The sequence below is a fragment of the Plecotus auritus genome (genome assembly GCF_963455305.1).
Source record: "Plecotus auritus genome assembly, chromosome: 12".
Taxonomy (NCBI): Eukaryota; Metazoa; Chordata; class Mammalia; order Chiroptera; family Vespertilionidae; genus Plecotus; species Plecotus auritus.
The window spans coordinates 42,579,550-42,606,539 of record NC_137778.1 but is presented as its reverse complement, the minus strand read 5'-3'; the positions used below and the strand labels follow the sequence as shown (position 1 = coordinate 42,606,539).

The 26,990-nt window shown below is 47.1% G+C and overlaps 1 protein-coding gene across 2 annotated transcripts in view; it reads left to right on the top strand.

Moving 5' to 3' along the window:
• Nucleotides 1–25,314, top strand: part of SLC30A7 (solute carrier family 30 member 7) — a 35,699-nt gene extending 10,385 nt beyond the window's left edge. For both annotated transcript variants that reach the window (XM_080649337.1, XM_080649336.1), the window contains 5 exons: nucleotides 1,354–1,404; nucleotides 5,258–5,393; nucleotides 14,747–14,837; nucleotides 15,681–15,830; nucleotides 21,211–25,314. In XM_080649337.1, the coding sequence (XP_080505463.1) occupies nucleotides 1,354–1,404; nucleotides 5,258–5,393; nucleotides 14,747–14,837; nucleotides 15,681–15,830; nucleotides 21,211–21,258 (476 nt within the window). In that variant the 3' untranslated portion in view covers nucleotides 21,259–25,314. The remainder of the gene's footprint in view (nucleotides 1–1,353; nucleotides 1,405–5,257; nucleotides 5,394–14,746; nucleotides 14,838–15,680; nucleotides 15,831–21,210) is intronic.
• Nucleotides 25,315–26,990: the final 1,676 nt, after the last annotated feature.

Here is a 26,990-nt window from a genome sequence, read left to right as displayed (position 1 = left end):
TTTGTATGCTGACTTACATTGCATTGGGTACTAAGTTATAAGGTATTTAGCAATTTAATATTTTATTTAAAAATTCTATTTGAAATAGTTCATGAAAATTTTGAGTATAGACTAATAGCTGCTTAATTGGCACAATTTGATTAATCTTTAAATAAATTATATGCTTAAATATTTTGTGTACTTGCCATATTGGCAGAATTCTGAAGCTTTAGATTTGAAAATATGAAAGGGCCTTGGAGACTGAGTTTGTAACTGTTACACTGGTATGCTTTAAAACCTTGCTTTTCTAAGTTTTATGCTCACATGCATCCCAAAATAATTTTGAGAAACTGTGTATCCTTCACGTGTTTTAAAAGATGATTTCTTTAAAAACTTCTCGTGACATCAGGTCATGAGGCGATCATAGCAGCTGGTGACTAGGAATGCCAGGCTTTCAAGACAAGGAGTCTGACTCCAAAGTCTGGTCTTGACTGTTATGGTGCCTTCCGCATTGAGGAGCCCATCTGGGGGCATAGTAGCAGTATAGCCTGCATTCCATTTTGCCCTGAGAGACAGCACGGTCTCGCTGGGAAGTGCTGGGAGCTTCCTATTTACTGGGATCCTGCACGTGAGTCGAGCCAGCGGCTTGTTTTAACTGCTCTCATCTCAGCGATATAAACAGTCAAGGCTCGGATCCTGTGTTGGGTGGACAGGGTAGGCACTCTGTTGCCCATGGCAATTCCAGGGTCCAGGCTCTTTCCTCCGTGGGATTCTTAACCCTGAGAATGAGCTAGAAGGTCAGGTGGGACATGCTTACGAGCCCTGACATGCTTTCCATCTATTTCTTTGTTCACTACCGAGTGACACGCACCTCCTAACTCAAGGCCGCCGGAAGTGTGGTTTATTTGTTGGCCAGCGCGGAAGGAGAAAGGGGTTGGTAAGCAGCCAGCCACGCTCTGTACCCAGAGGACTTTGAGAGTGTGAACAGGAGGGGGTTACGTTGGCTCCTGTAGCTCTGATGTCGGAGCAGCAGAGACACCTCTCCGGATTGCTGTCAGAAATGACTGTCTCCATCTGCGCCGACAGCCTGTAGACGCATCTGGCGCGTGGATGAGGCGCTGGACTTGGAGAACAGGCACACTGCTGACTGTCCGCAGGATTGGCAGGTGGCTACGTATTTTGCCCCCACACAGCAAAATGACAGTGTTTTTTTTCTGTTACTATATTAAGTTTAAACGTAATTTTGTAGGTCTGACGTGGCTGTGTAGTCGTGCATCCTTCGCGATGCCTTTGAATGAAAGGTGCTCTGAATCGCAAACATTGCGTCAGGAACTGAAGACATGTTCTGAAATAATCTAACTTACCTCTCTGCAGATGGTCCCTCCTTCAAGCAGACAGCAGGCCCCAGCAGGCAGATTTTACAAGGTACGGCAAGGCCCTTGTCCATTCTGTTCTACGAAGCTGGCTGGCTTCCTAATTTTCCTTTAAGAAAAATACGTAACGTAGTATTTGTGTTTAAAATGTTAGCCCCTTCCTCATGAATTTTCTGATATGTCAGTTTATGGGTAAATAACACTTATTAGCCTATGACAGATTTTAGCATCAATTGTGTTCCTATTTTTCAACTTTATAATGTAAGTGCTAAAAGACATCCTTTTAATTTAATTGTCAGTTGGCTGTTTTCTCAGATGTAATAAGAAGAATAAAATATTCAGAAACAATACTGCAAAAGTACAAATGCTACCCATCCCAATGACTATAGTAACATCATAGTAGTATATTTACCTATGCAGGATTATTAAATAATTTTTCCAAGAATAATATTCCAGATGTGTTTATGTTGTGGAAAATTTAGTGCTACAAATGCAATGCATCCAAACCCAAAGATGTTCAAAGGCCACAGTGAACCCCATGTAAACTGTGGCTTTTGGATGACAATGATGTGTGGACATTGTTTCATCAGTTGTAACAAATGTACACCCTGGTGGGGAATGTTGACAATGAGGAGGCTGTGCATGTGTGGGGGCAGAGGGTGTAAAAATCTCTGTCCTTACTTTTGCTGTGAGCCTAAAACTGCTCTCAAAAATAAAGTCTGTTATATTTTTAAAAATGTAATGCCAAGTGAGACCTCAGTTATAGCCACAGGCATCAAAAATGATACCTAAACAGGAGCTTACCTATTGTGGCAAACAGTGTATTCTCAAATTTGACAAGCCAGAGAAAATCAGTCTTGGCTGTGAACTATGGTAGTTCCTGTTTTGGATGGGAACCCATCTTTGGTCGGAATTTCCATTTAGACTTCATGGTTCCAGTTTCCTAAGTCCCAGCTGCCCATCTTTCTGCCTTGATGAACTTGACTTCAGCTTGACCTTCTCAGTAGCTTGTGATCCGGTCTCCACTACCCCTACTTACCTCCACTGCTTCCGAGGCAGCTCTCGTTTTGACATTTCGGTGTAAATTTGCTCCTCTACACCGAGGAGGTTATTTCAGGCCCTTAAATGTGTCTTCCAGTCCCTCGTTTCCCATTTGCAAAATATACAGAATAGTCTATTTGCCGAAACAGCTTGTAATGATGCATAAGGAGTGTGTCTATATCCAATGCTATCAATGAGCCTTGATAATGAGAGTTCATTTTCAGTTGAGAAATCATCACAGTGTGAGGGGAGGTTAGATTTGCCTTCCTAATTGTCTTTTGTACAGCTGTTGCGAACATTCGTTTATATTTTCTAAGTGCCCACCAATTTATGGGGCTGCGGCAGCCCAGCAGATGGCTGAAGGACAGGGATGACTGCTGCTACTAAACCTTTTCCACACAGAAGCTCACACACGGAGAACTGAGGAGTGAACCTGTCAGCTTCTTGCCGCGTTTCGTATTGCTAATAAAACCAGCGGTCAGGTCAGCAAGTGAGGTGCAGCCAGGACTTTCCAAAGGAAAATAAAAAATAAGCGATTCTTTCCTTTTTCCTTCTGAGGTTTAGAGCTGTGTTCAGTTCTGATCCCAAAACACCAATGACAAAACATAAAGACTTGAAAATCACACATGTCCCTTAAGAGTTTTGAAGCTTAGGGGCCCTCAATCCACTTTGCTGTGTATCTTTCTCCAGTTTAATTTTAAAGCTTAAGGTGATCCCAACACTTATTATTCTTCGCTATTGAAATACCCTAGGGCAGTGGTCGGCAAACTGCGGCTCGCGAGCCGCGGTTTGCCGCTCTGTTGACTAATGAGTTTGCTAACCACTGCCCTAGGATATATTTTCCCATAACATATTTTTGTGATAGAAAAAAGCCGTTTTTTTCCCCCTAAAGAATTGTTACAAATGTTAAAAAAAAAAAAAAATCTATTGTTTTTTTGGGGATATTGAGCCTTGCTGATTTGAAACAGGAAGGAGTATTTCAATTCCCAAGGTACTATTACTTCATTACTAACCAGTTAATCTACATCCTTGCCATTTTTCAAATCAGTGTGTGGTACTTAATATGGGAAATAAGATCATTTTTTTTTTTTAAGAATTGTTATAAAGGTCAATACCCTATACCAGCGATTTTCAAGAAGTGTGCTGCAAGAACTTTTAAAACATGCAATTCCTCACTATTTCTTTAAGTGGTCGAATAAAAAAATGACAATAGCCAAAATAGCCCCTTTTGAACCATAAATATATAGGTCATATACTAGAGTTGCATCTTATTGGTTATATTGCATAATTGCATATTAAGGTTGTGTCTGATAGGTTAATTCTTGGTACCAGAAATCCTAATATACAAGTATAGGTGCCTGATTTTTTAAAAAGTCACTTTGGAGCACAAAAGGGTAGGAGGTTACTATCATTTTTGTGTGTGTGAATCATTCAAAATTATATCTATTTCATGTCAGATTGGCAAAAATATATATATTTTGGTGTGCCATAGAATTTTATTAATTAGTTTATTTGTGCCACGAGATGAAAAAGGTTGAAAATTGTTACCCTAGTGGTCGGCAAACTCATTAGTCAACAGAGCGGCAAACCGTGGCTTGCGAGCCGCATGTGGCTCGCGAGCCGCAGTTTGCCGACCACTGCCCATACAATGAAAAGGTAATAGGTACTGAGGGATGAAATTACATTTGCTATAATACTTGATATAAAATTCCATGGTGGTAGATGAATTGAAATGTATTTTCCCAGAGTGCATTAGGATGTGATTGGACTGGTTAATAGTCCATTTTTAAATTATTAGGAAGTTTTTTCAAGTTTAAGCAAATGTATATTTTACATCTAAAAAATTGTCAGTGAATAAAAAACAAGAAAAATAAGTATTTCTAAAGAAGACCATGCTTTTTACACATTAGGTATTTCTTGTCAGCTAAAGTAGTTGATGGTGTTGAAGAATGTTCTATTTTTAGTAATGTCTGGTTGAAGTTGTATAGGGCAGCGATTTTCAACCTTTTTCATCTCATGGCACACATAAACCAATTACCAAAATTCTGTGGCACACCAAAAATGTATTTTAAGAGACATTTTAAGAAACGGTATTTTGCCATACAGTACATTTTATCTATTAAAGATCTAAATGTTGAATAATCTGTCTAATTAAGTATTTTTGAAAAACAACGTATATTAAACTTGCTTCTTGACATTTTAAAATGGTTTTTCCATCAAGTGTCAATTCTTAAATGTTCATATTATATCTAGGTTCTAAGACAGTTAGAATCCTACCAATTTAATATTGAATTATTAAAAGTTCAAATATATTTGCATCCCATGTAAAATATTTAAATTTCTACTTTCATATCAAGTTCGAGCTTAGTATGGATTGAGGTAACAAAGTCTGCAGGATAATTAATAAGTTTGTCAGGTTTAATAGTTAAGGTCCATAGGTAATTCGTCTGAAATGGTAATTTTAGTGACCAGCAGGGGGCTCTCTGTGTCCATGATCCATACGTTTAGCGATGTTTTCTTGACAGATTCTTTCTGCCAATGATATTTTCTTCTAACAAGTTGTTAACTTCTGGGCTCTTTTAACCAGAGATGAATGTGCACAAGTGATTTTTAGAATCCATGCATTGCTCTACTTCCTCATTTATGTTATTCTGCATCAGGGATATTGAGCCTTGCTGATTTGAAACAGGAAGGAGTATTTCAATTCCCAAGGTACTATTACTTCATTGCTAACCAGTTAATCTACATCCTTGCCATTTTTCAAATCAGTGTGTAGTACTTAATATGGGAAATAAGATGATTTCAAGAAATGTGTGCATTTGCAGTTGCTCAGCTGTGTTTTGATCCTGATGGTCTGTTTGTAGGTGTGTTTCTGCACATTCTAGCAGATACGCTGGGGAGCATCGGGGTGATCGCGTCCGCCATCCTGATGCAGAACTTTGGTCTGATGATAGCAGACCCCATCTGTTCCATCCTCATAGCCATGCTCATCGTCGTGAGGTAGGTGGCGCTGTGTTGCTTTGGAAGAATTATGTTGACAAAGAAGCTTGGCAAAGTGTAGAAACGGATAAGGAAAAAAGCATCTCATTCCACCAGCCAGGAGAACTGTGTGGATAACTTGGTGGGTATTCCTTTGGCTTTTTTCTTTTATTCCAGGCCTCTGTTTTGTGGGTTTTTTGTTGGTATTATGTGTAAAATTATATTCTGAGTAAGAAAACTTTATTTAGCTTTTTCTGATTATAAACTTATAGTCAATATAGGAAACTTGGAAAGGGATGAGAAGTATAAAGAAAAATCCATCAGGAGGACAGCACCTGGAGGTGACATTTCCACTGTTAACAGTATTTCTTGAGTCATTTTTAGGCCTTTTTTTTTTTTTTTAACATTATTGAATCTCTGCTCTCTGTGCTGATGAGCTTGGTCAGCGTTAGCATATACCCAGCTTCCAGGTGAGAGGTAGTATAGCTGTTATTTTAAGTCCATAAAGTTTCGGGATGATTAGTTAGCTAGCAAGGTCTTAAATCAATGACAATAAATGATAGCAATGTACAGAGCAACACATAAAGATGATTCATCATTATTATTTTTAATATGTTTATTTTTAGAGAGGGAGGAGGGGAGAGGATAGATAGAAACATCAGTGATGAGAGAGAGTCATTGGTTGGCTGCCTCCTGCACGCCCCCTACTGGGGATCAAGCCCACAACCTGGGCATGTGCCCTGACCGGGAATCGAACCGGCAACCTTTTGGTGCATGGGATGGCGCTCAACTAACGGAGCCCCTCCAGCCAGGCAAGGATGCTTCATTATTGTAGAGCACATGTTTCTCTTTCCATAGATGAGGGGGGAAATATACACTGAGTGGCCAGATGATGATGATCTCTGAACGCATAATCATCTGGCCACTCAGTGTGTATCCTATATAATAAAAGGGTAATATGCAAATGGTCCCCTCGACCAGGAGTTCGACCAGCAGGCAGGCCGGCCAACCGCCCATGTCCCCTCCCCATGGCCAGACTGGCCGGACCCCACCCATGCACAAATTCATGCACCGGGCCTCTAATATACTATTTAATAGAGGGAATATGCTAATTTACCATCACTCCGTCACAAGAGGGCTGCACCCACAGCTGAGGCCAAGTTCCCATAGGAGCCTTAACAAGCCATCAGCAGGGACCTGAGGCTACGCCCTCCCCCGCCCCCGTGAGGCCTGATAGGGGAATCTCCCACCCGGCAGGGCTTGACAGGGGACCTCAAGGTGCGCTTCCCGTTCTGGTGCTGGTGCTGGGCTAGGGGACCTCAGGCTGCACCCCCCGCCCCAGCGCCAGGCCCCCACCAGTGGGGCTTGACAGGGGACTTCAGGCCGGGCGCCCCACCCTGACACCAGGCTGGGGGACCTCAGGCTGCACCCCCCGCCCCAGCACCGGGCCAGGGTACCTGAGGCTGCGCCACCCCCGCCTGGTGGGGCTTGACAGGGGACCTCAAGGTGCACCCCCAGTGCTGGGTCAGGGGAACTCAGGCCGTGCCCCCTGCCCAGCGGGGCTTGATGGGGAACCTGAGGCTGCACCCCCTTCCCGGTGGGACTTGGCAAGGGTGGGACTGGCTGGGTCTGGATCTAGCCCAATGCGGTGGGTGGGGGGAGCGGGGACTTGACGCTGGGTCCCGTGGTGAGCCCCAGACTCTGACAGGAGGAAGGTTTTCATATACGTTTTACTAATTTTCTTTCATCTCTGACACTTCTAGTATAGAGAAAGGGCAAATAGCATATTAAATTATTTCCTCTAATTAATCCCCTTTTAATGTGCACGAATTTTGTGCACTGGGCATTTTATACACACACACACACACACACACACACACACACACACACACACTGAGTGGCCAGATTATTATGCGTTCAGAGATCATAATAATTTGGCCACTCTGTATATAGCGTGTGTATAGTATTGTATTGTGTGTGTGTGTGTGTGTGTGTATAGTATGTATATGTATATATTCAGCCCTGAATGCTTGCTATGTGGGTCTCTCCAGGTGTAATTATAAAATTATGCTCTTCCCTAATGTCTTCAAGGCAAAGCAACATTTCTGACTTGACCTTAAAAAACATCATTTTTTTAAATGGAGGGCAATAAAAAACCTTTAGCTTCAAAGTGCAAAATAAAGACATTCCAATTATCTACTTTCCTGTTAAGAAAGCAAACTTAATTTACTTAAATGTTCACATGATAATGAAATATGTGCAAGATCACTCTGAGATGCTTTTCAAATTGGTCTAAAGACTTTGCCTGATTAGCCAAAGCCGATTTTAGGAAATAAATGAAAACTCTTACAGACACAACAAAATAGACTCTAAAGGAGTCATTTTCCCTTACCCTTAATTTTTATACATCTTTGCAATTCATCAAGAGCAAAAGAAATAACGGGACTTTATACATTCTCTGCATTTAAATGTTCCTCAGTGGAGAGCCTGCCATGGAAATGGATGTCTCCCTTCCAGGCTGCCTGCCCAATGTTCCATTTTCACTTGCGCAGCGAAAGTGATTGCTTAGAAAAAGACAGTTTTTCTCTCAACATTTCCTAGCGCGGGCAAATGGTGATAGATATTTCTGGGTAAAACTGGGTGGTGCTGTGATGACTTTTGTTTCCCAGGAAAAGCAGCCGATGGAGGATGACAGTGAGAGTGTAGTTTTTATCTTCTGAAAATGTCCGCCTCCCACAAGAGGCTTCAGAATGGCTTGCTCCCTTTCCCATTAGCCGCTGAATTGGAATGGAGAGTAGGTTCGTGACTTAGATGCAGACCTTTGAAGTCAGTAGTAACTGCATTTCTCTTTAAAGTGATGCCCTTTGCCCAGATCTGTGGCTTGATTTCTGAGTTACTTAAATAAAAGGGGTACCTATGCATGATGGGAAAAAACACACAAACAGGATGCAGAAATGAGCGGGTACTGGGTGGTATTTCCAAAGCCTTGCTGAAATGTTTTAAATTAGTTTTCTGCAGCTCACCAGGTACCATCTCACGCTGCTTTGTGCATCTTAACCATAATCATTTGTTAATACAAAGAAAAGGTGCAAAACTTTCCAATCTTTTACTTCTTGTCATATTGAAGACACAAATGGCTCAACTTTTAGAGGCAAACTAGGGCAACAGGCTTTAGAAATGACAGCTAATGGTCATAGAGAGTCACAGAATGGAAAGAATGTGTACTAGTGAAACCAAATTATGAATTTGAAATTCTAAATCATAGGTGATCATTCATGTTCATGAAGATAGGATTTGGACCAGATACTGATTTTGATAAATCTTGTTGATTCTGTGGTCAAATAGGTAATTATTCATAGCCAATATTAAGTAAATGTAAGAATTTTTAAAAAAAGTGTAAAAAGCTACCATATCATTTATGAGAAATTATGGAGATGCACTTTTTTTAAAAATGGTTTTGGGTGGTGTCTAAAAGCTTCCTTTGTGGTTTGCCTTTCAAGTGGTTATCATTTGAGAACTGTGCTTTTTGGAACTAAGATAAAGAGTTTCTCAGGATTTTAACTTGGTGCTTGTACTTGTATATGTATCTACAATGGGAACATTTTTGCCTAGTAACTGTATTTTTTAATCATATATAAAACCATGGGAGAACATTGGTAAATGCTGATTAGTCTAACACCCTTTCTCAAACATCATCCTGGGAATGCCCTAATTCAGTGGTCTCCAACCTTCCGGACCTCACGGACCAGCCGTGGTCCACAGACCACCGGTGGGCGACCGCTGCCCTGATACGTTACAGCATCCATGTGTGTGTAATGGTTAGCTTCTCACCTACACATCTAGACAGTACTGATCATGCTCTGTCCTTGGGGGAACTGAGAAATGTCACTCATGTCATTCCTTGTGTTCGATGGTTCAGATGAAGCTCCCTAGGGAAGCAAGGCTGGCACGTGGAGTATTTATTCTTCCCGATAGACTACATGTCAGGTCACAGAAGAAGACCTGACAGTGATTCCAACATCTTCTTAAGGTCACTTACTTAAGGTTCCTGGCAAGCAGTCCTGCAAACATTAGAAAGCACAGAGCCAGTGCCATAGTGTGTTAGTGATCATTAGCCAATAACACTAGCGATGCCCAAACTGGCAGGTGCAAAGACACCAACCATACATTAGACTTCGCAGTACCGCAAACAGACACCAGGTGGAACCCTAGGACGGATTTCCTGCAGCTGCCCAAGGCCTAGACAAGACTCAAGAGGTCTTAGGATCTCCTGCCAGGCTATGGAGAGAAAGACTTCCCTTATGAAGCCAGACCACAAAGTCTAGAGTCGAGGCTGATTCTTCAGATACTGAAACCCAAACAAAAAAACAAGAGATACAAAGAAACAGCCAATTATGACACATTTAAAGGAAACGACGCAGTCTCCAGAAACCAAGCCTACAAAAGGGAGACATGTCAATAGCCGGATACAGGATTCAAAATTACCATCATAAGGGTGCCCAGTTGATTGAAAAAAAGCAGACACGAAACAAAAGCAGAAAAACGGCACGTGAACAAAATGAGAATATCAGCCAAGGGAGAGGATCTATTGAGGAGAGAGAGCCCAGCAGACATTCTGGAACTGAAGGATAATAATAACTGGATGAAGATTTCCCCGGAGCGACGCAACAGCAGATTTGACCAGGCAGAGGAAGAGTCAGTGAACTCAGATATAGAACTTAAAAAATGACTGAGGCAGAGGAGGAAATCATGTAGAGCAGTGGCTCTCAACCTTTCTAATGCCGCGACCCTTTAATACAGCTCCTCATGTGGTGGGGACCCCCAACCATAAAATTATTTTCGTTGCTACTTCATAACTGTAATTTTGCTACAGTTATGAATCGTCATGTAAATATCTGTGTTTTCCGATGGTCTTAGGTGACCCTGCTAGCGGTTCTCAACCTGTGGGCTGCTGTAGAGCCTAAGACCATCGGAAAACACAGATATTTACATGACGATTCATAACAGTAGCAAAATTACAGTTATGAAGTAGCAACGAAAATAATTTTATGGTTGGGGGTCCCCACAACATGAGGAACTGTATGTATTAAAGGGCCGCGGCATTAGGAAGGTTGAGAACCACTGGTGTAGAGGGTCAGCAAGGAAAGAGAAGACTTGAGCAGCACTGAGGCCCATTGGCCTAAAAGCCAGATACAGACCACCCCACCCAACAGCAGCAGAACACACATCCTTCTCACACCCACGCGAGTGTCCTCCCCGATAGACTACATGTCAGGTCACAAAAGAAGACCTAACGGTGATTCCAGCGTTTCCTAACGGTCACTTAAGGCCGTCGTGAGGACCAAATTAGAAAAAATGTATGAAAGCACTTGAGAAATTATTAAGTGTTGTTTAAACAAAGACGCTGCTCATTGTTTATAAGTTGGCATTATTTACGAATGCTTTCGGTTTAAAGATCAGATGCATGACATGTTACAACTGAATTCCAGAAGTTTAAGGAATAGGCGACCTTTTCGTGGCTGTGGCTCCAAGTTTAGGGGGATTTTAGGGCGTCTCCTTCCCATTACTGAGTGCAGTAGGTACTCTCAAGATGCACTGGTAAGCCAGTGGTTTGGAAACTTAGTATAATTGTAAGGGAAGCCACTGGTCTTGTGGTTTGGGGTTATCTGTTCTATGTTAGGCTTAGGAAATTCGGGGTTAATAGTAATTGGCTTTTACCACGGAATACTTGTGTTTATGCAAAAGTGACAGCATACTCACAGCCCGCCACAGGACCACACGTCTAAGTGGAGAGTACATTACCGTTTTGGGTCAGATTTTTTTTTTTTTTTTTTTTTTTTTTTTGGCTTTTTTGTCCACTAAACATTTTGGAGTATGTGACATACACCAGGCCTTCACATGTATGCGTTCTTCTAAGAAGCACAGCTATCTTTCTCTGTGTGTGTCTATTAGAAGCACCACTGATAATGTGCAGGAGGGCATGGCTCAGAAGCCAAATAAAAGAGCTGAGGTAGTAATTACGTTTCAGTCGTTACTATTGGGTGTTTATTCTAGGTCTGAGCAGTTTCAGTTCTTATTGTTACACACGATCGTCACTAGGCTGGCGTTCTTCAGCGGGTTCCTGCCCGAGACCCTCCTGCTGGAAGGGGGAGGCTCTCCCACAGAAGCCGCTTTTGAAGTAAGATCTGAGTATCTTTTCATTCGCAAAATTACTGGCCATGGAGAATAACGACTAACGCGCTTATTTAGTCTGCGAGGATTTCCGCTTTCACATTTAAATGTACATTTAAGATCGTATGATTATAAATTTGATTTGCCTTCAGCTTTTGAAGAATAAAGTCATACCCTGTTTCACTGGTAAACTCAGAGCAAATGATTCATTCCTTTCTGTGCAGGCTGGGAAGGCGGCGTTTCATTGTTAAAGCTGGAATCGAGCTCGTCGACCAGAAGCGAACCTCTAACTGTTTCCAAATGCTTGCTTTTGGGGTTTGGAGGCAGCTCTGCGTCTGAGCTCAGTCAGGAATTTGCTGCGCTTGTCTTTCCCCCCATATCTATCCTTTCATTATGGCTAGATACACTCATGCTCAAGTCTACTTTACCAGTCCCCTTTACAGTAGTTAATCGGAAAAATATGGACCCAAACTCCTGAGCTAACCACAGTTTTAAAAAACAAAGCTAGAGTTTCTACAGGTTTCTTTTACATATTTATGGCCTTTGAAATTATTACAGAAATTGACCTTGGTTCCAAATGGCATTTCACCATGTGATTTAGCAAGCACCCTTTCTCCCCACCGCGGCCTCGCGGCCCAGTTACAGCTCCTGCAGCTGGAATTCTTACGTGACCTTAACGTTCTCGTTGGAGAAGGCGAGTGGTGCATCCATGCGCTTTGGCGACCTGCTCGCTGCTGTTGAGTATAAGCATTCCATTAAAATTCTGTCTAAACAGGGCACCGTCCCAGATGTCCTAGGGCAGCAAAATCACAGCACCTCGAGGGACCCTTGCTAAAAGGACACGCTCCGTGTTATTCCTTACGTCGTGACGGTCGTGGTCTCCACCGGAGTGCACTGCCCACCGACACCTCAGGCATCAGCAGATCCTTGGGGTACAGATGGGAGAACCAGCTATCAAAGTGCCTGGATTTAAGCAGGATAGGGAACCCCCCGCTTATTTCTTCTCACCGTGATTCTCGGGGAGCTGTTTGGTGCGTCGTTCTCTGAGAAGGACAGCGTGGAGCTTAGGAAAGCATGGATTGTCGTTAGGGTGTGAGAGCAGCCCGCCAGGAGCCTTCTCCTGGGAATGAGGATGGACAGAGGGACGGACGGCGTCACGTGGTTGCCTTGCAGTCCCTGCATGCTTTCCTTCGCCTTTTTCTGAACCAGGGGGTCCTCGCCTGTGTAGTGACAGCACAGCGGGCGGAGCAGGCACCTCGCTCGGGGTAGAGGATGGAGGGGATGCCGGAACCCTTACCCCCGCTTCCAGCTGCCCGCTGCCTCCAGCCTCTCCGTGGGAGCAGAGAGGACATTCCCTGCAGTTTGGAGGACAGTCTGGGACCAGGAAAGATGCCCTAAAAGGGGTGACACTTGAGGTTTTAAAGAACAGAAGTCAGGTTACAGGGCCGTTTGGGGACACTCTAGGCAGAGGTTACGCCTGAGCCAAAGCATGAAAGGAAGAAACGGCGGAAGGCGAGGTACAAGCCTGTTTACGTTCAGGGCTTACCATGTGGAGCGGGGTGACAGGAGGGGAAGCCGGAGGGCCAGATCCAGAAACATGCCACGTTGAGGAGCTGGCCTTCCTCCGGCAGCCGGGACTTGAACAGGTTTCTAACGGGAAGGGAGAGGCTCAGACACTGGCTTTGGATAGAGTGGTCTGGCGCTTTCCAAAGTGCGTGGATCGGTTACCCATGGGTGCATAACACACCCCACAAAAGCCCAGGCGCCGAAGTCACATGTTCTCTGGTTGACCTTGGTTCAGGAGCCCCGGCGTGCTCGCGGGCTCTCGGGCGCAGGGTCTCTCCCAAAGCCGGGACCAAGGAGTCAGCCAGGGCCACCCACTCCAGGTCACTCCGTGGTGGCTGGCGGTACTGCGTGGGGCTGGGCTTCTGGACTGAGGGTCTCGGTCCTCTCCAGGGGCGTCCTCCGCCCCTTGCCCTGGGCCGCCCCGAGACGGCTCACAGCGTGGCACCTGGGAGCCAGCACCTGCGCCCAGGCGAGGAGGGCGAACGCGTGGGAAGCCAGAGCCTTTTAACCTGCCTTAGAAGTGACATCTCCTCACTGTTCATGAGCAGCAAGTCCTCGGCTGGTCCAGCCCGCACTCAAGGGGAGGCGCACCTGAGGGTACACCGGGAGGCAGGGTCATGGGGTCCATCACAGTGGACCCCAGAGCAGTCTGGAGGCAGGGGACCACTTAGGAGGCGGTGGGAGTAATCGGTGAGGAGATCACTATAGACACGTGACCGAAGGAAGGGGAGGGGAGGAGCCGGGAACTATTTGGACGCCTTGTCCTTCCCTCAAAGGTTCCGATTCACTGTCAGATGAAAACAGGCAGGACTCTAAGGTGGGTCTGGCTCAGAAACCCCGGCCTCAGAGCCGCCCTCCCACAAACTGTTCATCATCGGCGCCCGTTTAACCGTCAGCATGGAGAGCAGCAATTCCCCATCCCGGGCAGGACCGCGCCGGTCCCGGGAGGCAGCCAGAACTGTGGGTGGGTTCAGGCCTCTGTTGTGTAAGCCTGCGGTGGGCAAGGTCCAGGCCACGGGCCGAATCAGTCCTGTGAAATCATTGGGTCTGGCCCTGCCAAGGCATTAGGGGTGAGTTAATTAAATGTTTGACCAATAGCAGCCTAAGTTTTCAGATGATAATTTTGTATGTATGGCCCTCGAATGACGTTATAAAGACCCAAATGGCCCTTGGCAGAAAAAAGGTTCCCCACCCCAGGTTTAAATAATGAAAGAAGACATATAATCGGTTGGAAAAATATTAACAACTGGACTAATATGGCCCTATTCATTTTTTGTGTTTTTCGTAACATCCTGTGGAGCGTGTGTGGACGCTGAGAAAGGCGCCTCGGGGAGGGCTGCCTGGAAGACTGAAGTCTGCTTAGTAACACTCGCTGACTGCTGGCTTAGATCTCAGATGCACTGCTCGTTCGGTAGTGCAAGTTTCGTGGTTTAGACATGGACACGTTAACCTGGCGCTTTACTTTTCCTTTCGATAATAGCTCATGGGTCACGTGACCATCTGGAACAAGGACTAGAGTCCTCTGCCTCGGGTTTCTCTGTAAAGCTGCCACGTTCCTCTCCAGGGAGGGGAATTCTGTGCTCTCCCAGGACAGGCTGCCAGGACGTGGCTTTAATCACCTGCGTCCTTCTCCCTAGTGTCATCCCTCTCCTGCGGGAGTCGGTGGGCGTGCTGATGCAGCGGACGCCGCCGCAGCTCGAGGGCGCCCTGCCGCAGTGCTACCAGCGGGTGAGTCTCGGCCGCCGGCCTGGGTCCGTGCTGCTGCCACACGTTAGGCCTTGAAGGGCTGAAAAAATGGCGATGCAGAAGTTGTGTGGGGGGAACGAATGTGTTTGAGGAAGAGAAAGGCCACGTGGCTGAGGCGTGAGGAAGAGAAGGGGGGCCGGGAAGTTTGGGGAGAGGGCAGGGGACAGGTCACCCAGGTTGGGGCTGTGCTAAGAGGGTTAGATTTAGTTCTGATGAAGTGGGAGCATCAGAAAACTTTAGGCTGGAGGAGGGTCGTCCCGTGCACCAAGGTTGTGGGTTGGATCCGGGGTCAGGGCACACACAGGAATCAACCAAGGAGCGCGTCGGTAAGTGGGACAACACATCGGTGTTTCTCTCTCTCTCTCTCTCTCTCTCTCTCTCTCTCTCTCTCTCTCTCTCTCAAACCAATCAATTAAAAAGAAAAAAAGAAACACTGGCTCCAGCTCACTGACCTTTTCAAAGGACTAGTTTTTCCATCTTGTGAGTCCTCTCTTTTTAACTCTGCATCATTGATTTCGGCCTTTTATGTCCTTCTTATTGCTTTGAGTTTACTTGTTTCTTAGCTCGCCGGTTCCCATTTGAACGTGTGAATTTCTTCCAGGCCCTCTCAGCCGTGCCCGACAGATTTTAGCACGTGCTCATTCCTGCTTCCCCACCCCCTGCCTGTCACGGCGCCGGGCACACAGTGGGTCCAGGGTTCCATGGATTCAGACACCCCTCCTTGTTTGCGAGCGGGGAGAATCCGTGCGAAGTGACGTGCCGCCTAGGAATCAGCGGGAGGAGCCCCTGCGCCCGAGGGTGTTAACCCCCGCCTTTCTGCTGCAGGTGCAGCACTTACAAGGAGTGTACAGTTTACAGGAACAGCACTTCTGGACCTTGTGCTCGGACGTGTACGTCGGGACCTTGAAGTTAGTGGTGGCGCCTGACGCTGACACCAGGTGGATCTTAAGCCAAACACATAACATTTTTACTCAGGTATGACTTTTTCACTAACTCCTTTTGAGGGTCTTAGAATTTATTGTATCTACCGTTTTGAACATATTTACTACTTAACATTAAATATATGTATATTTTTGTGCTACACTATGATGTAAGCATAGATTTTTCTTTTTCAGTCACAGAGTCCAATTTGGGAGATCCTTATTTTAGTTAATACTCATCATTATACTGATTTGTGTTCCTTTAAGAAAAAGTGATTCCCCTTTGCTATATGCTCCTTTCAGACGTGCGAGATGCCGTGTGAAGCCAGGGATTCTGAATAGCATTTGGGATAAGAATAACGCCTTGTCTGTGGTGTTAGCGAAAAGCGGTCTCTGCCAGCGTTTCTGTGACGGCAGATCGGTGTCGCCCAATAGCTTACTCTGCTGTGGAGTTCTCCTCTCACTGGGAGCACCGAGTACCCAGTGCAGAGGGCATCGTGGCTATTTCAGTGAATGCTGATGCCGCCGTGAGCCACAGTGACCGGTAATCCGTGCGAGAGCGACCACTGTGCTTCTGGGTGTCCTGGAGATTAGGACTTTATGTCAGGAACATCCACGGGGAGAGCGAGAACACACATTTTTTCTTGGTCTGGTTCGCTGGAAATATTTAGCGAGAGAAACTAGATGCCAACACGGTTGCCAGTGCCATCTTAACACGTAGAGCTCCTGAGGAAACGCATCACGTGCCCTAGAGGTCTGCTGGAGACCTGGGAGCGCCTCCCGCCGAGGCCGGCGGCCCTCCTGCCAGCCCCGCGGGCTTAGCTGGAGCTCATCTCAGCCAGCCAGACCCGCTGCTGGGACCTGCTGCAAGGGGGTCAGCCTGGATTCTCACCAGGTGTCAATGTCATGAAAGGAAAAACAACGGCGGGGATTATTCTAGGAGAGAGAGAGAGAGAGAGGGAGGGAGAGAGACACGTGGTATCTGTAGGCACAGACAGCAAACAGAGAGAGAGAGAAAGAGAGAGAGAGACACATACACACACGTAGTATCTGTAGGCACGGACAGCAAACAGAGAGAGAGGGAGAGGGAGAGAGACACGTGGTATCTGTAGGTACGGATAGCAAACAGAGAGAGAAAGAGAGAGAGAGAGTGAGAGAGAGAGAGAGAGAGAGAGAGAGAGAGACGTGGTATCTGTAGGCACGGACAGCAAACAGAGAGAGAGGGAGAGGGAGAGAGACACGTGGTATCTGTAGGCACAGACAGCAAACAGAGAGAGAGAGAGAGAGAGAGAGAGAGAGAGAGAGAGAGAGAGAGAGAGACGTGGTATCTGTAGGCACGGACAGCAAACAGAAGCCGCAGCTGAGTTAGATTCAGGACCTTCTGGGAGACCAGGGCTCGCTCTTCTCCAGGAGGGGAAGGTGGGCCCTGCGCCTCTGGGACTAAATGAAATCATCGCCCGCAGGCGACAGGGACTCCCTGCAGTGCGCGTGCTTGCTGCGGGATAGGAGAACCAGGCCTCTTGGTGCACGGACGCTAACAAGTCTCTGTCACGTGACTCCCATCTGGCCTGTGCTATGTCACGCGGCCACCGTATGACACAGGCTACGTCATGTGACTTCCACGTGAAGCGGGCTAGACCTGCAGGGTGTCTGAGCTCGCTGCTGTTTCCAGATCACTGTTCTCTCCTGTAGCCTTCGTTTCCCCGGGAGGGCCCCTCCACCCTCAGAGTGGAGCCCCCGCCGGCCTCGGACCCGGCCTCTCCAGGACCCGGCCTGATCACACTTGCCCTCTGAGAAGGCGCGTTGCCCGGCCAGAACCGACGGGCAGCTGCGGGCTGTAACCGGAGCAGCGGCTCTGGCCTTTCAGACGGCCGCGGCGGAAGGTTTACTCAGCTGCCGCTTGGTTTTGGAAACCGAATTGGGGTTTTGAAAATGTTAAGCTCTGGGAAATACTTGAAGCCTTTTTGTCAGCTAAGGGCAGGCCAACTTCATTTCGCTCCTTGGAGAGACAGGCCCGCGCTGCAGGCGGATCGACACGTTTTCCCAGAGGGGCGGGGGTCGCCCCGCTAATGCCTCTCCGTAGATTTGCGAGTGCTTTTGTGATCGCTGTTCAGTCCGACACGTGCAGGATTGAAGCGCTTTATTCATTTACGTGTCCTTTCTGCTCTGCCCTAGAAATGCACCTCCACATGCTCTTAGTTCATCCAGGGTTTGCAGTCACGTTTCCTTTCGTGAATAAAATGTAAAACTTTTAACCTTACGTTTACATTTTAAATTACACCTTGTTCATAGGCTTTCTCATCAGAGGTCATCAGACTCAAGTTACTCCATTGCGGAGAAGAAACAGCCCTGAGAGCGCTTTAGGTGCGGATTGCGCAGCGCCTGGGGGTGCTGGCGGCCTTAGTTCCAGAGGCCGGAGGAAGGGTTTTAAAGCGATACGTTACTCTTTGCTTTTGTGACATGTGTAGGTGTCTTCTTATAGCTGATTTTTACATCGGAATTTAAGTAATCGTTTTTGGTTAAAATATTAAAATTTCTGCCGAAACCGGTTTGGCTCAGTGGATAGAGTGTCGGCCTGAGGACTGAAGGGTCCTGGGTTCGATTCCGGTCAAGGGCATGTACCTTGGTTGCGGGCACATCCTCAGTGGGAGGTGTGCAGGAGGCAGCTGATCGATGTTTCTCTCTCATCGATGTTTCTAGCTCTCTATCCCTCTCCCTTCCTCTCTGTAAGATATCAATAAAATATATTAAAAAACAAACAAAAAAAGCTATTAAAATTTCCGAGGACAACTCGAAACCGAGAAGACTGATAACGTCAGACGTGTGAGAAGCATGACCTTCCATTCTGCTTGTGAAGCGATGTTTTCTGGCAGTTCTGGGACTGCCTGTTAGGCCTGGCCTTGTCACTGTCATTCCAGCCATTAGTCTCCCATGGCGAGAGCCGCTGGCTGCTCGGCCCCGATCTGGAACTGGCAGCCTCTTCGTCCCCGGATTCCTCTGGGATGTTAATTAAGGGATAATCCGGTTTTTAAACTACAAGGTTTCCATAGAAAAAGTCTTTTCTTTCTTTCTCCCGTTGTACGAACTCTTAAAAAAACGAGTTATCATTTGAGAATTGGTGAGATAGAAAACTTATTTTTTACGTTTAGTATTTGAACAGGAGAAAGTGGGACACTGGGTTAGGAGGGCCATTCAACATTTTGTTTCTTGTATTAAACTGGCTGAATGAAAATCATGTCAATTTCTTAATACACTTCCGTTTTGTGAGAAATAACGTTGGAAGAAAAACCTAGAATGTGCCCTCCTCAGTTGCCCAAGCTCGCCATCTGCTCCCGCAGAACCTCTCCTCATTCCTCCCATCCTCTCCTCGGCCTGCTTCTGGGTGCCAGTAAGCCCTGAGCCCCCGCTTCCTGCTTCAGCTCTTGGTGCCCCACTCTCTAGCCCAGAATAGAAGTCACAGCTGATACCCAGGAAGGAACCGGAGCCTCCTCACAGGCAGCTGGGGCTTCAGACACTGGGCCACGCCACCCCGCTCCCACGCCCTTCCTGCCTCACCGGGGCTGCCCGCCCTCTGCGAGGGGAGGCAGGGCGGGTGGCGGGAGAAGCTGCCTCCCCCTTCCCCCTTCCCAGGCGGCCGGCTGTTCCCCACCTGCTGGTGGGGGTTGACTCGGTTATAAGTTGACTTTGCTTGCAAGTCTGCCTCTTTCCTTACCTGCCCTTCCGTTTTCTTTCTTGACCCACAGCCCCGTCTGTCCTCCCAAGACTGCTGTCCCCAGTTTATAGGGAAGGGAGCCCAGTCCCCAGCCACTGCTCATGACCTGTGACCTCGTCAGAATCCCTGTTTACTCATCTGAGCTGATTTAGTGGAGCGTTTGGTAGTTCTGGAGAACTGATAGAGAATACAAACCAACCAGTAATGTTCAGGAGCCACATTCCTGTTTATGTTTCTGCATTTCCTTCCGGTTTGTTTTCCTCGCCACAACAATGGGCACTTAGTGAGGATGTTTAAGTCCGTGGCACCGGGTTACAACATTTATTTTCTTGGGCGCATAGGCGTTACAAAGAACGAGCTGTCTTTCCCGTTTAAACAAGTGTTCTGTGAGCTGCATTCTTCTCAGGATGTACGACAGGAGTGTTCTGTGGTTCCCACTGTGTGAGGACAGTCCCCAGCCAGCCTGACTCCGGCGGCATCCCAGCCGTGGCATTGCTGATGGGACCCGCAGGCCTTTGATCGGCTGGCCGTTTGTCAGGTGTCTGTGGAGTGAGTCAACTGGACAGGAACCCTAGTTTGCATTCTTTGGAAATTCCCCCTTTCTCTCTACTTTAAAGGAAATTGGAAGAGGAAAATGGGAAGCTGGCCAAGTGGAGGCTGTCCTCATGGGGACGGGTGGAGGGCAGGTGGAGGAAGCAGAGTGGCTTCTGTTAGACTGAGCTTCTGTGGGAGCTGAGCCCCTCAGGGGACAGCGAGTAATTAACTCACGATTATGCAAAGATCATTTAGCAGCCCTTTGTTTTTCTCTTTGCATTTCTCTCTCTCTTATAGCCTTGGGCTACCTCATTGCTTATCACCATAGCTCTGTATCTGCACACACCCAGGAGCCTAACCTGTTCCCCCCATTTCGCTTTCATTAACAGTTCTGTTAAAAGGGAAAAGAAATTAAGCCGTTTATTTGGGCCTCAGTTTTGTCTTCAGGGTAAGACACACTAGAATTTTACAGGAGTGTTCCTAAGTATAGTTATTTTAGGGGCCATATGGATTGACTAAATCAAATATAATGAATCAATCATAATAATTCGATTTAATAGCCTATTAGAGCATATGAAATCCTTTCTCATATCACACATGATCCTTATAATAGCACCTGGCATGTAGCAAGGATTTATTAAATATTTGTCAAACACTAGATGACTGTGTAACAGTTTTGTGAGATAAGTAGGGTTGGTATTTTATCAACACTTTCAAAATAGAAAAAGTGAGTTGGTTTTAACTTTAGCTCAGAATCATACCGATGTGAAGTTCTGTCTTTTTCTGCCGCCCCCTCCCCCCTAAGGAGAGGGTGCTACGGAATGTGTTTCAAAGAGATTCACCTTGATCCCAGCAAGGGTTTCTTTTCTTAATGAGGGAAAAGCGAAGATGCTTTCTGTGCTGGGAGCTCCTGGGCGGCCCAGCTCTTCCTTCCGTTGTAGAAGCCCCTTATTCCTGATAGACGGCGACCTCATTTCCCTGACACTCAGGATATACTTGTCACTGGTGGCATGGCTTTCTCTTGTAGAGGTAAATGGAGACTTCTTTTGTGATTTATGAACATACTTGTCACTCTCTGTGATGAAAAAATAGAGGCAGAAGGGAAAAACAATTAATTTAAATGACTTCTCCGAACTGTATAGTTTGTTACTGGCTCGTTTGATTTTCTGATTTTCTTTTAACTTTTCAGGCCGGAGTGAGACAGCTTTATGTACAGATCGACTTCGCAGCCATGTAAGGAGTGAAAAACTGCTGCTTTGGGGACCGCATTTCTGGTACTGTACCATCCCGAACATTGCACCCGGCTCTCTAAGACAGGTCGTCACTACAGCGCCCGCCCAGGTAGACCAGAAGACCCGGTCAGCGCTCTGCGGGCGGTCACCACTGGGGGGCCAGGGCGCGGACCCTCCCCTGGACTTGGGTCTGGCCCCTGTGCTCTCCCTCCGCACCATTGTGATTTCTGAGATTCTGGCTTTGTCCCAGGGTGTTGCTTTTTGTTTGTTTCTCCTTTTTCTTTTTTTCGTTTCAAATGTCCTCACGCCACCCCTCCTCCTGGCCAGTAAGAAACTCAGATTGTGGGCCTCCAGTTGTCTGGACCGACTCCACTGAGGCGCTGGAAACTGCTGCTCTCATTCCCACAAAACCAGTGTTCTTAAAAAAGAGCGAGAGCCGGGAATCCGTCTTACATGTAATGTCACACTCGTTGACGTTCTTCGGAGTAATCACACGTTTGTAAAATTGTTTGTACCTTGCAAACTTATGAACCAAACCATATTGGGTTTTCAAAGTGCCTTCACCTCAGAAAATGTATTTGCCAGCATCCGAGGTCATGTCTGTTCCTCATTCTGTAATCTGCACAAAGTGAGTCTCTAGTTAGCGGTGCGTGCAGTGTGTCTTCTGTGGACTTCCAGCAGAGGTTTAGATATATGGAAAGTTCCCGTTCATTGCTTTAGCTCATCAAAAAAATAAAAGGTGATTTTTTTTTTATTTATTTTTGCTTTTTAAATCAGATTCAATAATTACATTAAATTATTTGGTGAACTGTGTTTGCAAAACTTGGCAGATGCATCTGTTTTAGAGTTGTTTGGACTTCCTCCAAAATGTGCTAGATTCCAGAGTTCTGCAACAGCTGCTGTGTCTGTGACCAACGTTCCCATAGCTGTCCTTGCTGTTTTCTGTGGGTTTGTTAACGAATTTAGGGAGGATTTTATGAGTGCCGTGAAGACGGCGGCGACGGTGACGTGTCACTTTGCTTCTCCGTTCTCCCAATGACGTCACACGCCGGGCTTGCGTGTGCGGGCATCACTCGGACGCGCGGAGCTGCATGTTCCTGTGCGGACGCGGGAACAGGACGCCCCCTGACACAGCGTCTCAGGACTCACAGATAAGTCCACGTCTAGGTGCCTGTGTGTGAAAAGCAAAATCGCAATTGGGGTGACAGGTGCTTGACCAGTCCCCTGAAACATTCCGTCTGACGCGATGCTGAGCGGGGTAGGCGTTTCCCGCTGTACTTCCGTCAGGTGCTTCTCCCCTGGTGACTTCGATGACAACCTGCAGGATGGAAATGGCTGTTTAGACTGCAGGTTGAGAAGCCGCACTTTTCCACGGATGCGGCAGAAACTGCCGTCGATTTGTCTCAGTGCTAGCAGATCCCTTTCCTGTCTCTGACCCATGATCTATGAACGACGCTGGTAGAACTAGACTGTGCCCTTCTTGCCTTTCTCAGCTGCCGGCGGCCACGGGCTGGCGACTGTCCCCTTTCTGCAGACTAAGCAGTATTTTCAAGTCTCCCGACTGCCAGGCGGTGCCCGCGCTGAGAACCCCTGCAGTCGACTGTACGGAGCCGAAACCATTGTTGCGCCGTTAGGAGGGGAGGTATACAAGGGCACGTCCTGCAGATGGCACTGCTGCTCCAGCGTCAGCGTGAGGAGGTCACGTAGAAGCCTGGCTGGCCTTGGGGTGGGCGTATGCCGGGAATGACAGCCCCGGAAAGGTGAGGACTTGGGACGTGCGCCTTGGATAGGAATTGTGTGCATTGGCACTGCTATCTCCCTCCTGGCGATGATACCCGCAGTGGCCGGAAACGGTACGAGTGCGTTCCGAGGGTCTAGTTCTGCCTTCCGCTGAGCCCTCTGTTCCTAGTGCAGTTTTGTGCAAGCAGCACCAACAACACCCTCAACACGCAGGCACGGGTGTGGGTTTCCCTTCGATGAGGCAGCGGATGGAGAGTGCCGGTGACGGGAAAGTCTGATTTTGCACTTGCGACCAGCGGTTGTCAGGTTGGCATGAACAGCTAGCTGGGATGAAATGACTAAACGTGTGCGTGCAGCCGTCAAAAATCAGCGCGAAAAAGCAACCTTTTCCTCCCTCTTAGGAACTGCTTTGTCTTAGCAGGGTTGTGGGCCCAGATGTATCGCTAAAGTAGACCATTTCACTGAGGAAGACTACTTGGTAATTGTTATAAAATACACTCAGACTATCCCTCTGGTTGGGCTAACCTTTGGGGGGAATCTCTGAGTATCTAGTACAACTGTGCCAATATTTTAAAAACCAAAATATCCTCGGAGAACAAATTTCCACAGCTCAGGGGACGCTTACCTTGCCAAGTAAGCTTCCCCAAGCGGAAATATCCACACGAGTTTTGTGTTAAGTCTAGATGGTACTGATCAAGAGGAAGGGCTTGCCCAACTCTGCAGCTCCCTTACCTGGCCGAGTCCCTGCATAGGAGGGGCCGCGTGTACATGTAGCTGCGTGTTCCCCACGGGCATCCTCGCGGTCCCCCACACCGTCGTCAGCGGGGGCCTGAGGCACCGCGATTCCCTCGTTTCCAGGCCTCGGCACTGATGCCAGTAACCAAAATACTGTGACTTCTGTGCACTTTGTAAAGCAGCCAATCACTGACCCCAGATGCATTGGCTGGAGTCTGCTGATGTTTTTCCTACTATAACCCGTTTTATAGATTATTAACACGAGCAAAAATACTGCATTGCATAACACAGAATCTGACATCTGAGGCGCCCGTCCTTCGAAGCCGTCTGTTCTACCTCTCATTTTCCAGATGAGAATGTCAAGCCCCAAATAGCCGTCCTGCACGCCAGGTCACAGAGACGCATAGCGGCAGAGCCAACAGAACCTGGGCCTCCGACTCCAGGTCCAGGGCTTTCTACTCCCCTGTGCCGCCTCCTTGCCGAGTAGCTGCCTTTCTGTCAATGGGACCAACAGCCTTGTAAATAAAGGCCCTCGACCTCCATTTCTGGTAATGAACGCACTTTATAAATGGAGTTTTAGTGTCTTACTTTTCATACCTAGTTAGGAGGTTTAGAATAGTATTTCTATAGTATTCTTTATGGAAGATAAAATTAAAATGTTTTTACTTTTTTTACTCTTTGTGAAGCCAGTTCCTGACTTAAAACATTTTTTTTTATGACATCTGTGCATTGGATGCTTGTAACGGGCGTGGGCTCTGTTAACGGGCCGGGGCTGGCCCCAGTGGAAGGATTGCTTCGCTTCTGTTCGGTGTGTGTTCTGGGAACTCGTCCTCAGCCTCAGGTCCTGCCATTTCCGCTTGCTCTAGCACGCGGTCGCTGCCGAGCGTGGGATCGCCGCACGCTGTTCCCAGAGCCACATAACATTGGGCCTTACATGTTGTCTAGAACAAAATCGACTTAATTCAGGAGGGTAGAATCCTGAACTCTCACCTGAATCCCAAATGCTAAACTGCTACTTCCAATTCCTCATAAAAGCTTCACCTTGAGAAAGGTGTTGTTTTCTGTCGTCATCTTCAAAACAAATTACTTCACCCCGGCCGGATCGCTCAGTTGGTTAGAGCGTTTTCCTGACACGCCAAGGTTGCAGGTTCGATCCCCAGTCAGGGCACATACTGGAGTCAACCAGTGAGTGCAAAAATAAGTGGAACAACAAGAATCGATGTGTCTCTCTCTCTCTCTTCCCCTCTTCCTCTCTAAAATCAGTAATTTCCGAAGTCACAAGACCTCTGGCAAAAAAGGAAATTAGCCTTTCAAGAATATGGACTAAAAGTTTTATTAAGGGGAGACTGTTTCCACCCCAGAAGCCTCCGTGATGCAGCCCTCAGCCAGAGTCGTGTTTAACCGCTTTCCAGCTGCCATGACCGGGAAGGTGGGCTCACACCGTTGCGAAGTGTTCCTGTGCCAGCTCTGCTGTGGCCTTTTCCTGTGACACACCCTTCCCATCATCCCCTGTGCATAATTCCTGCTTCTGCCCCGGACCTTCACCTGCAGGCTAAAGAGAACCACCAGAACTCCTTTAAGCACTTAAAAAAAAAAAAAAAAGTAAAAAGTGGTGTTGACACTCACTGAGCAAGCTGATAAAGGGACTGGTCCAAAGACAGTCAGCGCCGTGGGCGTCGAGACACGAGCTCATGGCCAACAGACATGAACTTACTCGGAAGTTGCTTTTTGAGAAGTAGCAACGTGTCCCAAGTAAGCTTTTCAAAGGAATAATCCTCTATCGTGATCAGTAGTAATCTATGCTTAACCAGATCCTAAGACCCCGAACTGGGCATGAATTGACCCTCCCATGCGCAGTGGCTGTGTGGTTCGCTGGTAGATACTGTAGATAACAGTGGGTGCCACGGGCAGGGTTGGGACAGGCAGAAGCAGCCCTGTGCTGTTTAGTGCACAGCCCAGCTCAGCTTCTCGTTGGCATTTTTGCACAAATAAGTGACTCTACATTCCCTTGGGCCCTTTCTTTTTTGAGTAGCTTGGTGAGCTGGTCCTTCGTCATAACAGAGAAACCGTGGACACGTCGAGATGTGGGCCATTCGGCATGTTGTTGGGCAGGAACTGGGCAGAGCCGGGCCTGGAACCGGGGCCACCTGGATTTTGTCACCAAGTGAGAAAGCACATCGTCTCCCTTGTGATATGGACAGTTGTCACGTTCCTATCGCTTTAAGGACACGTAGAACACATCATCCGTTTCATTCACCCCGGATGTACTCCCCAAGACTTCCCGAGGGAGGTCTTGGAGGTGCCTCCATAAACACTACCTGCAGTGATTTCATGTTCCTGGGAGTTTCCCCCCTTCCTCTGGGTTATAAACGTTCGAAGACCTTCCCTGTATGTCCTCACTTTCTTTTCCTCCCTCCCCGCTGCTGCTGCCCCGGTGACTTCCCCTTCTGCTGGTGGAAACAAAGCTTTATTTTGAACTCGAGCATTTGAATTTTGTTTATACAGCACACATCCTGCACTGATGAGGCTCGGTGAAGATTCTTGTTAGAACTAGATGTATCCCTGGTAAGAGTTTGCCACGTTAGCCCACTGCGTCCTTCCTAAGAGCGTCAGGTTCAGTGATATTTCGGCCCAACATGTTTGAGTTTGATCAGGAAACAGAATGGGCCTCTTATGTCAGAAATACTGTGACGGGAGCATTGCCAAATCCTCTCCTGGTACCGTCTCCGTGCCCCGCAACACCTGACCTCCCTGTCTTGGGTGGCTCCTAGACAGGTGGCCACCCGACTGCCTTCTGGTTTGGGTTTGGTTCCTTTGGTAAAGGCTGTGGCCTGAACACATTTCGGAGCAAACGTCTGTGTGCAAGGTGAGGCTGGAATGTCAGTTTCAAAGACTGGTCAGTTGGTTTCCACGTGTGGACGTGAGTTCAGAACCATAAGCCTGTGATGTAGATTCGCTTTGTTACCTGAAGACTTTCGTGTGTACGTTTTGTTTAACCACAGATGTGTTTAATACAAATAAACAACTGTATCAAAATTCTAATAAAATTTGTTTAAAAATCTTTACCTGAATTGTGCCGATCAGTTGGGTGATCCGGAAAGAGGCTGAACCGAACGGATATTAATAGATTCTGGAGGACGGGGAGGGAAAGGGCAAGAGTGATTCTCAGGCCAGGAAGCAGCACGAGTCAGTGGAGAGCCGAGAGCGGGCTGGACATTGTGAAGGTCCTCACTGTGGCTCTGACTCACGATTTTCCCTCATA